Genomic DNA, 15,584 nt, shown 5'->3' on the forward strand with positions numbered 1-15,584 from the left:
GAGCTCCCACTAGAGGTGGTGTATAATCTGTATGTAGCGAGCTCCCCCTAGTGGTGGTGTATAATCTGTATGTAGCGAGCTCCCCCTAGTGGTGGTGTATAATCTGTATGTAGCGAGCTCCCCCTAGTGGTGGTGTATAATCTGTATGTAGCGAGCTCCCCCTAGTGGTGGCTGTATTCCTATTTATTTTTTGTTTCTATTTATCCCATTGGAGTACATAGAATGTTAGATTGAGAACTGATTGGTCTGAAGGTTATGTATAGGTTATTTTCTAGTTACATAGATAGATGTGTTTGTGTTTTAGGTCTGTGGGAAAGTTTGGTGCCTCGATACAAATTGTTACGCAAAAAGAGTTGTTTCACAGTATATTTTCTATTTAAGGATCCTAAGAAAGCTGGGTGTGTACATTTGTTATACAACAAGGAAAACATCTAGAAAACACCATTCAGGACTCTTGGAAAGCTGAATTGTGAAATGATGCAATAAGTAATAAATTAAGTGGTGGCTTTTCACAGCTAAATTTTTATCAGGATTTGAGGAAAGTTTGGTTGCTTGGATATGAATTATTTGTGTGAACATATTTTAAGTTTGGTCCTCTGGGAAAGCTGGGTGTCTTGAACAATAGTTTATTAATACAATGTAAACAAAGATAAAAGCAGACTGTGGGAAAGTTGGGTCTCCTGTATATACAGCACAGGGTGTATGTCTGGATTTCTGGGATGCTTTCATACAGGATTGTGGGGAAGCTGGGTGATGTTATACAGGGACAGTATACAGGAGTACTCTGGGTATATAGGAGGCTCCAGGGTCAGGTGACCAGGAGGCGTGGCCTCTCAGTGTTTACCTTCACTATGGAGATCGGAGTCATGTCTAAAGGTTGCCTGGAGACACAAGAAGCTGCAGAGAGACATCCAGGACAGAGAGAGTGAAGAGAGAGAGGGACAGCCTGGAGACATCATGTCCTCTCATCCTGTACATGGGCTGCCATTCCTTCCCGGCAACACCTACCGCGACCCGACCGTAAGTACCACATACAGTGCCATGTATATAATACCGTACACAGTGTGCTATGTGTAATAAGGTATACAGTGTACTATATATAATACTGTACACAGTATGCCATGTATATAATACCGTACACAGTGTGCTATGCGTAATAAGGTATACAGTGTACTATATATAATACTGTACACAGTATGCCATGTATATAATACCGTACACAGTGTGCTATGTGTAATAAGGTATACAGTGTATTATATATAATACTGTACACAGTATGCCATGTATATAATACCGTACACAGTGTGCTATATATAATACTGTATACAGTGTATTATATATAATACCGTACACAGTATGCCATGTATAATACTGTACAAAGTGTGCTATATATAATACTCTATACAGTGTACTATATATAATACCGTACACAGTATGCCATGTATAATACCGTACACAGTGTGCCATATATAATACTGTATACAGTGTACTATATATAATACTGTACACAGTATGCCATGTATAATACCGTACACAATGTGCTATATGTAATAAGGTATACAGTGTACTATATATAATACCGTACACAGTATGCCATATATAATACTGTATACAGTGTACTATATATAATACTGTACACAGTATGCCATGTATAATACCGTACACAGTGTGCTATATATAATACTGTATACAGTGTACTATATATAATACTGTACACAGTATGCCATGTATAATACCGTACACAGTGTGCTATATATAATACTGTATACAGTGTACTATATATAATACTGTACACAGTATGCCATGTATAATACCGTACACAGTGTATATAGTGTACACAGTGTATATAATACTGTATACAGCAGTGGTTCTCAACTTGTGTTTAGTGACCCCAGCAGGGGTCGAACGACCAAAACACAGGGGTCGCCTAAAGCCTTTGGAGACGCAATTTTATTGTGTTTTTACTGCAAATCGCATTGATTGGGGTCACCACAACATGAGTAACTGTATTGCGGGGTCACAGCATTACAAAGGTTCAGAACCACTGGTATACAGTGTACTATATATAATACCGTACACAGTATGCCATGTATAATACCGTACACAGTGTGCTATATATAATACTGTATACAGTGTACTATATATACCGTACACAGTATGCCATGTATAATACCGTACACAGTGTGCTATGTGTAATAAGGTATACAGTGTACTATATATAATACCGTACAGAGTATGCCATGTATAATACCGTACACAGTGTGCTATATACAATACTGTATACAGTGTACTATATATACCGTACACAGTATGCCATGTATAATACCGTACACAGTGTGCTATGTGTAATAAGGTATACAGTGTACTATATATAATACCGTACAGAGTATGCCATGTATAATACCGTACACAGTGTGCTATATACAATACTGTATACAGTGTACTATATATACCGTACACAGTATGCCATGTATAATACCGTACACAGTGTGCTATGTGTAATAAGGTATACAGTGTACTATATATAATACCGTACACAGTGTGCTATATGTAATAAGGTATACAGTGTACTATATATAATACCGTACACAGTATGCCATGTATAATACCGTACACAGTGTGCTATATATAATACTGTATACAGTGTACTATATATACCGTACACAGTGTGCTATATATAATACTGTATACAGTGTACTATATATAATACCGTAGACAGTGTACTATATATAATACTGTATACAGTGTACTATATATACCGTACACAGTATGCCATGTATAATACTGTACACAATGTGCTTATATAATACTGTATACAGTGTACTATATATAATACCGTACACAGTATGCCATGTATAATACCGTACACAGTGTGCTATATACAATACTGTATACAGTGTACTATATATAATACCGTACACAGTGTGCATAATATAATACTGTACACAGTGTACTATATATAATACTGTACCTGGTGTGTTATATATAATACTGTCTGATACTCCCCTCTCTTCTCTTTCCCCAGAAATCTATTTTCCACCGCTCCCAGACGTTGACTTATCGTAATGGGTACAGCCGGCCCGTGCTCCCCACTGTAGGGATCGGCAGAGAGCCAATTACAGTGAACCAACTATCACAAGCTGATCTAGATGAACTCGCCAACAAAAGACCCACCCTGACATACGGGCAAGTGCGGCAGGCGCCACCCTCCACCTTCATACCCTCTTATGTGGCCTTCGACAAAAAGGTAAATCAGGATATAATGAATAATACCGCATCCTGTGCTCCCCTGCATCTTATATCCATGACTCGATCACTCCAGTGATGGTTACTACAAAAGTCCAGCAGGGTGTCAGGGTGTCACTGGACTCTCATAGAGGGTGTCACTGGACTCTCATAGAGGGTGTCACTGGACTCTCATAGAGGTTGTCACTGTACTCTCATAGAGGGTGTCACTGTACTCTCATAGAGGGTGGCACTGGACTCTATGAGGGCGCGGCACTGGACTCTATGAGGGCGCGGCACTGGACTCTATGAGGGCGCGGCACTGGACTCTATGAGGGCGCGGCACTGGACTCTATGAGGGCGCGGCACTGGACTCTATGAGGGCGCGGCACTGGACTCTATGAGGGCGCGGCACTGGACTCTATGAGGGCGCGCCACTGGACTCTATGAGGGCGCGCCACTGGACTCTATGAGGGCGCGCCACTGGACTCTATGAGGGCGCGCCACTGGACTCTATGAGGGCGCGCCACTGGACTCTATGAGGGCGCGCCACTGGACTCTATGAGGGCGCGCCACTGGACTCTATGAGGGCGCGCCACTGGACTCTATGAGGGCGCGCCACTGGACTCTATGAGGGCGCGCCACTGGACTCTATGAGGGCGCGCCACTGGACTCTATGAGGGCGCGGCACTGGAGTCTATGAGGGCGCGGCACTGGACTCTATGAGGGCGCGGCACTGGACTCTATGAGGGCGCGGCACTGGACTCTATGAGGGCGCGCCACTGGACTCTATGAGGGCGCGCCACTGGACTCTATGAGGGCGCGCCACTGGACTCTATGAGGGCGCGCCACTGGACTCTATGAGGGCGCGGCACTGGACTCTATTAGTGGATGTCGCTGGACTCTATTAGTGGATGTCGCTGGACTCTATTAGTGGATGTCGCTGGACTCTATGAGGGTGTGGCACTGGACTGTATCAGAGCCCATTAGAGCTTACGTTGATTTCATCTATAATACTGCTATACCGCATCATCTCCTCTCTCCAGGTGCTACGCTTTGAGGGATACTTTAAAGAGACCGTCCCCATCTCACAAGACGAACACTACAGAGTACGGAAAGTGAGTATATACTACTACCTGGAAGACGACACGATATCCGTGGTGGAGCCCCCGGTGGAGAACTCCGGAATACCACAAGGCACATTTATAAAGAGACAGAGACACCCGAAGAACGACAATGGGGATCACTACCACTGGAAGGACCTGAACGTGGGCATCAACATCACCCTGTACGGCAGGACCCTCCGCCTCATCAGCTGCGACAGATTCACACAGGTAACGAGCCGAATCCTGGCCGCTACATGATGTCCTGGAGCTTTCCACACTGGTTCCCCAGTAATGTGCTCAACAGGAGTTCCCCAGTAATGCACTCCACACTGGTTCCCCAGTAATGTGCACCACACTAGTTCCCCCAGTAATGTGCTCCACACTGGTTCCCCCAGTAATGTGCGCCACACTAGTTCCCCAGTAATGTGCTCCACACTGGTTGCCCAGTAATGTGCTCCACACTAGTTCCCCAGTAATGTGCTCCATATTAGTTCCCTCAGCAATGTGCTCCACCCTGGTTCTCCAGTAATGTCCTCCACACTAGTTCCTCCAGTAATGTCCTCCACACTAGTTCCTCCAGTAATGTCCTCCACACTAGTTCCCCCGGTAATGAGCTCCACACTGGTTCCCCAGTAATGTCATCCACACTAGTTCCCCCAGTAATGTGCTCCACACTGGTTCCCAAGTAATGTGCTCCACATTAGTTCCCTCAGTCATGTGCTCCACACTGGTTCCCCCAGTAATGTGCTCCACCCTGGTTCCCCAGTAATGTGCTCCACCCTGGTTCCCCAGTAATGTGCTCCACACTGGTTCCCTAGTAATGTACTCCACACTGGTTCCCCAGGAATGTGATCCACACTGGTTCCCCAGAAATGTGCTCCACACTGGTTCCACAGCAATGTGCTCCACAATGGTTCCACAGCAATGTGCTCCACAATGGTTCCACAGCAATGTGCTCCACAATGGTTCCACAGCAATGTGCTCCACAATGGTTCCCCAGTAATGTGCTCCACACTGGTTCCACAGCAATGTGCTCCACACTGGTTCCACAGCAATGTGCTCCACACTAGTTCCCCAGTAATGTGCTCCACACTGATTCCCCAGTAATGTGCTCCACACTGGTTCCCCAGTAATGTGCTCCACACTGGTTCCCCAGTAATGTGCTCCACACTGGTTCCCCAGTAATGTGCTCCACACTGGTTCCCCAGTAATGTGCTCCACACTGGTTCCCCAGTAATGTGCTCCACCCTGGTTCCCCAGTAATGTGCTCCACACTGGTTCCCTAGTAATGTGCTTCATCCTGGTTCCCCAGTAATGTGCTCCACACTGGTTCCCCAGGAATGTGATCCACAATGGTTCCACAGCAATGTGCTCCACACTGGTTCCACAGCAATGTGCTCCACAATGGTTCCCCAGTAATGTGCTCCACACTGGTTCCACAGCAATGTGCTCCACACTGGTTACCCAGTAATGTGCTCCACCCTGGTTCCCCAGTAATGTGCTCCACCCTGGTTCCCCATTAATGTGCTCCACACTGGTTCCACAACAATGTGCTCCACACTGGTTCCACAGCAATGTGCTCCACACTGGTTCCCCAGTAATGCGCTCCACACTAGTTCCCCAGTAATGTGCTCCACACTGGTTCCACAGCAATGTGCTCCACACTGGTTCGCCCAGGAATGTGCTCCACACTGGTTACCCAGTAATGTTCTCCACACTAGTTCCCCAGTAATGCGCTCCACACTGGTTCCCCCAGTAATGTGCTCCACACTGGTTCCTAATCACTTACTGTCACACACAGGATTTCCTAGAGAGTGAGGGCATCGAACTTAACCTGCCAGAAGAAATCCCTCCGGATCCCTACACCGAGATCCGGAAGGAGCCGAACCGGACTTATACCACACCACCCGACTTTGATAAACTCAAGCAATTCCTCACCATGGACCGTAAGGTAACATTCAATTTTGTTATGTATTGTCCCTGGAGAGATGTGTAATCAGACCTTGGTGTATGTTGTTAGTAGCAGCAGGACTGTGATATATAGATTTATATTCTAGGATTGTAGCTTCTTCACATACACCATGTATAAGTCCTCACACTGCTGTGCTCTGTGCTCTCTGCAGCCAGTGTTAAAGGAAACCTACCACTTGTAGTGGCAGGTTTCCGATGGCAATAACGGGCACCAGCTCAGGGTGAGCTGGTGCCGGAGCTTATTTTAGTTATTGTTTTAAACCGCGGTATCGCGGTTTAAAACACTTTTTAAACGCTATAGCCGGCGCAGGCAGGTACGCGCTCGGCGCTTACCGTGCACGCGGCTCTCATTCACTTCCTATATAGCCGCGCGCACGGTAAGCGCCGAGCGCGCACCTGCCTGCGCCGGCTATAGCGTTTAAAAAGTGTTTTAAACCGCGATACCGCGGTTTAAAACACTAACTAAAATAAGCTCCGGCACCAGCTCACCCTGAGCTGGTGCCCGGTATTTCCATCGGAAACCTGCCACTACAAGTGGTAGGTTTCCTTTAAGTATTGTGCCTGGAGAGATGTGTAATCAGACCTTTGTGTATGTTGTTAGTAGAAGCAGGACTGTGATATTTGGATTTATGTCCTAGGATTATAGCTTCTACGAGTGCACTGAGGTGTGTCCTTACACTGCTGTGCTCTCTTCAGCCTTGGATTGTATTGCAGGTGTGTCCTCACACTGCTGTGCTCTCAGCTCCCTGCAGGCAGTGTTATGTATTGTCCCTTGAGAGATGTACAATCAGACTTTTGTGTATGTTGTTAGTAGCAGCAGAACTTTGATATATGGATTTATATTCCAGGATTAAAGCTTCTCCAAGTGAACAGGGGGTGTGTTCTCACACTGCTGTGCTCTGTGCTCTCTGCAGCCAGTATGTGTAATCAGACCTTTGTGTATGTTAGAAGCAGCAGGACTGTGATATATGGATTTATATTCCAGGATTGTAGCTTTTTGGGGACATAACCTCACACTGCTTACAGGCCCTTCCCTATAGCTGTAGTATGCAACCAGAAGCTTAAACTTAGAGCAGAAATGAGGTTTATAGAGGAGCACTGGAGTACACAGAGCACAGCAGTGTTAGGGTACACCCTCACAAAGAAGTGCATGATATTCTTTATGATTCTCTGTGATCTGGACTCCAGGTATCTTACATATTACTGGACTGATACAGTGTAGCAAACGACAGAGGTTTGTCTGGCTGATATTTAGCTCACAGAGGATTGTTTGGACCAGATGGGAATGTAACAAACCCTCAGCTGTGAGCAGCTTCCTCTCCTCTTCCTGCCCAGGTGCTGCGCTTCTTCTCCCTCTGGGATGACTCGGGCAGTATGTTTGGAGAGATCCGACCGGTCATTATACATTACTACCTGGTGGATGACACGGTGGAGGTCCGGGAGGTCCACGAGAGGAATGACGGGAGGGATCCATTCCCTGTGTTAATGAGGCGGCAGCGCTTACCGAAATCTGTCAAGGATCTACGAGGTGAGGGCAGGTTATGGGGTGACCCCACAGCCGGGGAGAAACCCAAATGTTACTAAAGAGTCCTCAAAAACTCTTCCCCACAGATACCTTTCCCAAATGTGTCCTGGAGATGTCGGAGCAGGAGGTGACGGAGTGGTACACCCCCCGGGATTTCATGCTGGGGCGTCACGTCACCATCCTGGGGCGCAAGTTCTTCCTGTACGACTGCGACGCCTACACCCTGGACTTCTACCAGGAGAAGCTCGGAGTCCAGGACCTGACGCCTGCGGATGTCACCAAACCACAGGAGGAAGAAGTGACACAGGTGGAGATACTAGGGTGGCGGACCCCCTGGCTGTGTCTGCCCCTAACACGTATCTACATACCCAGTATCTCAATATCGCCTATCTCAATATCATGTATCTACATACCCTGTATCCAAGTACCCCATATCTGAGCATGAAATATCTAAATACTATCTAAACAGGACATATCTAAATATCACGTATCTCAATAAGATATATCTAAATATCATGTATTCAAATACCCTGTATCTAAATATAACATATCTACATGCCCTGTATCCAAATATCACAAATCTACTTACCCTGTATTTAAATACCCCATATCTGAGCATGAAATGTCCAAATACTATCTAAATACAGGTGGTCCCCTACTTAAGAACACTCGACTTACATACGACCCCTAGTTACAAACGGACCTCTGGATATTGGTAATTTATTGTACTTTAGCCTTAGGCTACAATGATCAGCTGTAACAGTTATCACAGGCGTCTGTAATGAAGCTTTAGTGTTAATCTTGAATCTTGATGACAACCCAACATTTTTAAAATCCAATTGTCACAGAGACCAAAAAAGTTCTGGCTGGGATTACAATGATAAAATATACAGTTCCGACTTACATACAAATTCAACTTAAGAACAAACCTACAGACCCTATGTTGTACGTAACCCGGGGACTGCCTGTAGTATATATATATATATATATATATAATCTGTATCTAAATATCATGTAACTACCTACCCTGTATCTAAATATAACGTATCGCATATCTAAATATCACGTATCTACATGCCCTGTATCCAAATATCACAAATCTACATACCCTGTATCTAAATACCCTGAATCTGAGCATGAAATATCTAAATACTAACTAAATAGTATATATCTATCTAAATAATCTGTATCTAAATATCAAGTATCTACATACCCTGTATCTTAATATTATGCACTGACATCCCAGGTATCTAAATACACTGTATCTCAGTACCACATACCCTATTACTATGTATCTCAATATAATCTATAATCTATATATCTAAATGCCCTGCATCTAAATATCACATATCTAGAGCCCATGTATCTAATCACCAAGTATCTAAGAATCATGTATCTAAATACCCGTACCTAAATATCTAAATACCTCTCCCAGACCAGACACCAAGACCACAGGACCCTCCCCCTTCCTACCTGACCCCTCTGTACAATCATTCTAGACCATGAATCCTCCTTCAAAGACCTGGGAACAGCCGTCACACCATATCTGACCTAGGAAAGACCCCAGCCCGTTCACATAGACCCCCGCGCTCTCCCCATTTATAAACGTCCTTATGTCAGACCCCAGACCAGATGTACAGTGGCACCTCCCAGGATTCCTGCACACCCCCCTCCCCATTTTTTGGTATTTCCATAGTGTGAACCTATTCTTGACCTATGACCCCACCTATCTTCCTCCTGTAGGAGATCCCCCCATACAATGGCTACGGCTTGCTGGAGGACTCTCTTCAGAACTGTCTTACTCTCATCCCAAAACCACCCAAGAAAGACGTGATCAAGATGCTGGAGAACGACCACAAGGTCCTGAGATACGCCGCCGCTCTGGTAAGCTCCGCCTCCCCCCGGCTCCGGTCCCCAATGTGAACCCTCTATGACCTATCTGACCTTTGTGATCCCTTAGGACTCCATGAACCCTGAAGACAAAGAGCGACGTTTCATCCTGTCCTATTACCTCTCTGACGACACCATCAGTATTTTTGAGCCTCAAATCCGTAACTCGGGAATCATCGGAGGGAAATTCCTGGAAAAGAGTAGAGTTACTAAACCAGGCTCCACCATGGACAATCCCGTCTACTATGGTCCTGACGACTTCACTATTGGTTCTGTTGTTGAAGGTAAAAATTTTCCCCTATTACCTGCCACCACTAGAGGGCGCTCACTATAATGGGAAGCACATAGAGCGCCGCCCTGATGGAAACAACTGGCACAAATCACATGAATTGCTAGAAATCTAACATATGTCCATTGTCCTCAGTTTTTAGGCAACGGTTCATCATCAAAGACGCAGACAGATATGTTCTAAACTACATGAAGACTCATGAGCATCAGTTTCCCTGTGAAGTGCTGAGGTCACTGGAGAAACACTTCCACGCACAAGAGGGAGACAGAGAGCTGGGGTAAGAAGATGCCCTTGTGCATAACATTATCAAGGACACCTAGAATACAGGATTAGGTTTATACATAATATGAGGTATCTGGACACAGCGCCATCACACAGGGCACAGTGCCAGGCACAGCGCCATCACACAGGGCACAGCGCCAGGCACAGCGCCATCACACAGGGCACAGCGCCATCACACAGGGCACAGCGCCATCACACAGGGCACAGCGCCATCACACAGGGCACAGCGCCAGGCACAGCGCCATCACACAGGGCACAGCGCCATCACGCAGGGCACAGCGCCATCACGCAGGGCACAGCGCCATCACGCAGGGCACAGAGCCAGGCACAGCGCCATCACACAGGGCACAGCGCCAGGCACAGCGCCATCACACAGGGCACAGCGCCATCACACAGGGCACAGCGTCATCACACAGGGCACAGCGTCAGGCACAGCGCCATCATACAGGTCACAGTGCCAGGCACAGCGCCATCATACAGGTCACAGTGCCAGGCACAGCGCCATCACACAGGGCACAGCGCCATCATACAGGTCACAGTGCCAGGCACAGCGCCATCATACAGGGCACCACGCCATCATACAGGTCACAGTGCCAGACACAGCGCCATCATACAGGGCACCACGCCATCATACAGGTCACAGTGCCAGGCACAGTGCCATCATACAGGGCACCATGCCATCATACAGGTCACAGTGCCAGGCACAGTGCCATCATACAAGGCACAGTGCCAGGCACAGCGCCATCATACAGGGCACAGCGCCATCATACAGGTCACAGTGCCAGGCACAGTGCCATCATACAAGGCACAGTGCCAGGCACAGCGCCATCATACAGGGCACAGCGTCATCATACAGAGCACAGTGCCAGGCACAGCGCCATCATACAGGGCACAGCGCCGTCACACAGGGCACAGTGCCAGGCACAGCGCCATCATACAGGGCACAGCGCTTTCATACAGAGCACAGTGCCAGGCACAGCGCCATCATACAGGGCACAGCGCCATCACACAGAGCACAGTGCCAGGCACAGCGCCATCATACAGGGCACAGCGCCATCACACAGGGCACAGTTCCAGGCACAGCGCCATCACACAGGGCACAGCGCCATCACACAGGGCACAGTGCCAGGCACAGCGCCATCACACAGGGCACAGTGCCATCACGCAGGGCACAGCGCCATCACACAGGGCACAGCGCCAGGCACAGCGCCATCACACAGGGCACAGCGCCATCACACAGGGCACAGCGTCATCACACAGAGCACAGCGTCATCACACAGGGCACAGTGCCAGGCACAGCGCCATCATACAGGTCACAGTGCCAGGCACAGCGCCATCATACAGGTCACAGTGCCAGGCACAGCGCCATCATACAGGTCACAGTGCCAGGCACAGCGCCATCATACAGGTCACAGTGCCAGGCACAGCGCCATCATACAGGGCACCACGCCATCATACAGGTCACAGTGCCAGGCACAGTGCCATCATACAGGGCACCACGCCATCATACAGGTCACAGTGCCAGGCACAGTGCCATCATACAAGGCACAGTGCCAGGCACAGCGCCATTATACAGGGCACAGCGCCATCATACAGGTCACAGTGCCAGGCACAGCGCCATCATACAAGGCACAGTGCCAGGCACAGCGCCATCATACAGGGCACAGCGCCATCATACAGAGCACAGTGCCAGGCACAGCGCCATCATACAGGGCACAGCGCCGTCACACAGGGCACAGTGCCAGGCACAGCGCCATCATACAGGGCACAGCGCTTTCATACAGAGCACAGTGCCAGGCACAGCGCCATCATACAGGGCACAGCGCCATCACACAGAGCACAGTGCCAGGCACAGCGCCATCACACAGAGCACAGTGCCAGGCACAGCGCCATCACACAGGGCACAGTGCCAGGCACAGCGCCATCACACAGGGCACAGCGCCATCACACAGGGCACAGTTCCAGGCACAGCGCCATCACACAGGGCACAGCGCCATCACACAGGGCACAGTGCCAGGCACAGCGCCATCACACAGGGCACAGCGCCATCACACAGGACACAGCACCATCACACAGGGCACAGTGCCAGGCACAGCGCCATCACACAGGGCACAGTGCCAGGCACAGCGCCATCACACAGGGCACAGTGCCAGGCACAGCGCCATCACACAGGGCACAGTGCCAGGCACAGCGCCCTCACACAGGGCACAGTGCCAGGCACAGCACCATCACACAGAGCACAGTGTCATCACACAGGGCACAGCGCCATCATACAGGTCACAGTGCCAGGCACAGCGCCATCATACAGGGCACAGCGCCATCATACAGAGCACAGTGCCAGGCACAGCGCCACCACACAGGGCACAGCGCCATCACACAGGGCACAGCGCCATCACACAGGGCACAGTGCCAGGCACAGCGCCATCACACAGGGCACAGTGCCAGGCACAGCGCCATCACACAGGGCACGGTGCCAGGCACAGCGCCATCACACAGGTCACAGTGTCACCATACAGGTCACAGTGCCAGGTACAGCACCATCATAGAGGTCATAGTGCCAGGCACAGCACCATAATACAGGGCATAGCGCCCCCATACATGGCACAGCGCCACCATACAGGGCATAGCGCCACCATACAGGGCATAGCGCCACCATACAGGGCATAGCGCCCCCATACATGGCACAGCGCCACCATACAGGGCATAGCGCCACCATACAGGGCATAGCGCCCCCATACATGGCACAGCGCCACCATACAGGGCATAGCGCCACCATACAGGGCACAGTGTCAGGCACACCGTCACCATACAGGGCACACCCCAACCATACAGGGCATAGCACCACCATACAGGGCACTCCAGCGCCACCCTACAGGGCTGTTTTGCTGAATCTGGGATGGTTGGGAGGTACAGAGAAAAGCTTGATCATCCCATTCACAGACAGCAAGCAGAGATGTAGAATCATATTGTAGAAGGCTGTGGCGATGTACTGCGGTGAGCCATGACAATATTACCAGGCTGTGGGGATGTGCCCAGGTCAGTGTGCAGCAGGCAGCGCGGTCCGTGCCCTCCCCTCCCCCATTTCCCAGTATTCCCATAGTTCCCAGCAGACGTGGATGGGAAATGTAATCATTCCTGGACTCTGAATCACCCGCACAGCTCGGAGGAGTCCAAACCACATCTCTGCCAAATTCACCATCATCGTCCGAGTATGAGAAAAGAGGCAGAGAGCCAGCAGCACAGAGGATTTCAGGACTAGAATGTTATGTAGTATAAGGAGCAGTGTCCCCAGCAGCACAGAGGATTTCAGGACGAGAATGTTATGTAGTATAAGGGGCAGAGTCCCCAGCAGCACAGAGGATTTCAGGACTAGAATGTTATGTAGTATAAGGAGCAGTGTCCCCAGCAGCACAGAGGATTTCAGGACTAGAATGTTATGTAGTATAAGGAGCAGTGTCCCCAGCAGCACAGAGGATTTCAGGACGAGAATGTTATGTAGTATAAGGGGCAGAGTCCCCAGCAGCACAGAGGATTTCAGGACTAGAATGTTATGTAGTATAAGGGGCAGAGTCCCCAGCAGCACAGAGGATTTCAGGACTAGAATGTTATGTAGTATTGGGGGCAGTGTCGCCAGCGGCACAGAGGATTTTATTGTCCTGGCTGATGCAGATTATATTTCGTGTTCACAGGAATCCTGATATCCAGGAGAGAACTGGATCCGGAGGAACATATGATCCGATAATTTAGAATTTACTCCGACTGAGAAAACCAGCGATTATTTATTTCACTTTCTCTGCAAAACTGATGCAAATAAAAATGATAAAAAAAAGTTTTGCCATGTCCTTGTATCATTAGATTTTATACTTTCTGATCAGTGGGGGTCTCAGTAAGGGGGTACCCCCATTTCACCCCGAAAGAATGGAGCAGCCGATGGCGCAAGCGCACTGCCGCTCCATTCGCGGTCAAGTGTGGCGCTCAGCTATTTCCATCAGCGCCAAAAAAAATGAATGGGGTACAGTGGACCGATCAGAGAATAAGCCCCTTTCCTGAAGCTTGTTGTCACTGGACAACCCCTTTAAGTTACCTATTCAGATCTTGAAATATCCCTTTAACGCAAGGGTGAATAGTATGGAAATTGTGCCAGTAGTATGCCAGGATGGAGGTACAACTTTAAATTTTCAGGCCCTTCACCCCTCCACATACTAGGCCCCATCAAATAAATCTGCAAAAGGAAACCCCTGTGAGGTCATCATGACAACCACCCAAATTCAGAAACACACCCCCCTATAATCTATGGGAAAAAAAAACAATATGAAAATTCTGCAAAAACCCAAACAAACAAAATGGAGCATTTGTTTCTGAGAGCAAAACTGTTCTAGTTGCCCATGGCAACCAATCAGAGCCCAGCTTACATTTTATAAACATCTGTGGGAAAAAGAGAGCCGAGCTCCGATTGGTTGCCATGAGCAGCTAGACTAGTTCTGTCCTCAGATTTCTGATAAATCTCCCTCAATGTGTGGAAGAGACTGAAGGATATTTCAATGTAAAATAAATTAACATAAAAAGTAAACACACACACGGGCGCCATGTTGCTTCTACACCGTTTATTTTTTGAAAATAACAGTCGGTTTACAAAATTGAACAATCGTCTGTATAAAATGTTCCCCATCCCCCTCCCGTGTTCAACAAGAAAAAAACGTAACATTATAAAAAAAAAAAAAATTAGAGCGATAAAAGGCACTTAGAATATAAGAAGAGGACAAGATGGAGGCCGAAACGATAAAGATACGCAGATTCCCTTGAGGTTTTGTTTGGTCCTTTGAAAATTACAGTCAGCTCGTTAGTTTGCATTGATTGGAAACATGTAAATGAGTGGGAAACGAGGAAGACACCAAAAGAGGACATCGGCTACAACATCAGGACCCCTGCACCCTCCTGCAACCTTTGTGAGACTGTGTATAACTAGGGGACTACAACATCAGGACCCCTGCCCCCTCCTGCAACCTTTGCGAGACTGTGTATAACTAGGGGACTACAACATCAGGACCCCTGCACCCTTCTGCAACCTTTGCCAGACTGTGTATAACTAGGGGGAACTACAACATCAGAACTGCTGCACCCTCCAGCAACCTTTGCCAGACTGTGTATAACTAGGGGAACTACAACATCTGGACCGCTGCACCCTCCTGCAACCTTTGCCAGACTGTTTATAACTAAGGGACTTCTCAAGTGCTTCCATTGGGATACAATATCCACTCTGCCTACAATTCCTGAGCATGCTGGGACTTGTGATCAT

At 48.3% G+C, this 15,584-nt stretch overlaps 1 protein-coding gene across 2 annotated transcripts; it reads left to right on the forward strand.

Moving 5' to 3' along the window:
- Positions 1 to 860: 860 nt before the first annotated feature.
- Positions 861 to 14,126, forward strand: EFHC1 (EF-hand domain containing 1). 2 transcript variants are annotated; one of them, XR_011854356.1, is made up of 11 exons: positions 861 to 1,020; positions 3,026 to 3,247; positions 4,272 to 4,559; positions 6,133 to 6,282; positions 7,638 to 7,830; positions 7,914 to 8,134; positions 9,571 to 9,711; positions 9,788 to 10,001; positions 10,142 to 10,283; positions 13,229 to 13,324; positions 13,978 to 14,126. XR_011854356.1 is itself a non-coding variant. In XM_072143797.1 (10 exons), exons 1-10 carry the CDS (start codon positions 958 to 960, stop codon positions 14,033 to 14,035), a joined length of 1,692 nt encoding a protein of 563 aa, XP_071999898.1. In that variant the 5' UTR covers positions 861 to 957; the 3' UTR covers positions 14,036 to 14,126. The 2 variants fall into 2 exon arrangements, 1 of the variants encoding a protein (XP_071999898.1); XM_072143797.1 differs by lacking the exon at positions 13,229 to 13,324.
- The last annotated feature ends 1,458 nt before the right edge of the window (positions 14,127 to 15,584 follow it).

This window comes from Engystomops pustulosus, chromosome 3 (assembly GCF_040894005.1).
Source record: "Engystomops pustulosus chromosome 3, aEngPut4.maternal, whole genome shotgun sequence".
Taxonomy (NCBI): Eukaryota; Metazoa; Chordata; class Amphibia; order Anura; family Leptodactylidae; genus Engystomops; species Engystomops pustulosus.

What these genes read in the sequence shown, in the direction of transcription:
- EFHC1 (XM_072143797.1), top strand. Translation starts at nt 958, where the DNA reads ATGTCCTCTCATCCTGTACATGGGCTGCCATTCCTTCCCGGCAACACC. An exon ending in ACACCTACCGCGACCCGACC is followed by an intron (nt 1,021 to 3,025) that starts GTAAGTACCACA and finishes CTCTTTCCCCAG; the next exon opens with AAATCTATTTTCCACCGCTC. An exon ending in GAGGGAGACAGAGAGCTGGG is followed by an intron (nt 10,284 to 13,977) that starts GTAAGAAGATGC and finishes TCGTGTTCACAG; the next exon opens with GAATCCTGATATCCAGGAGA.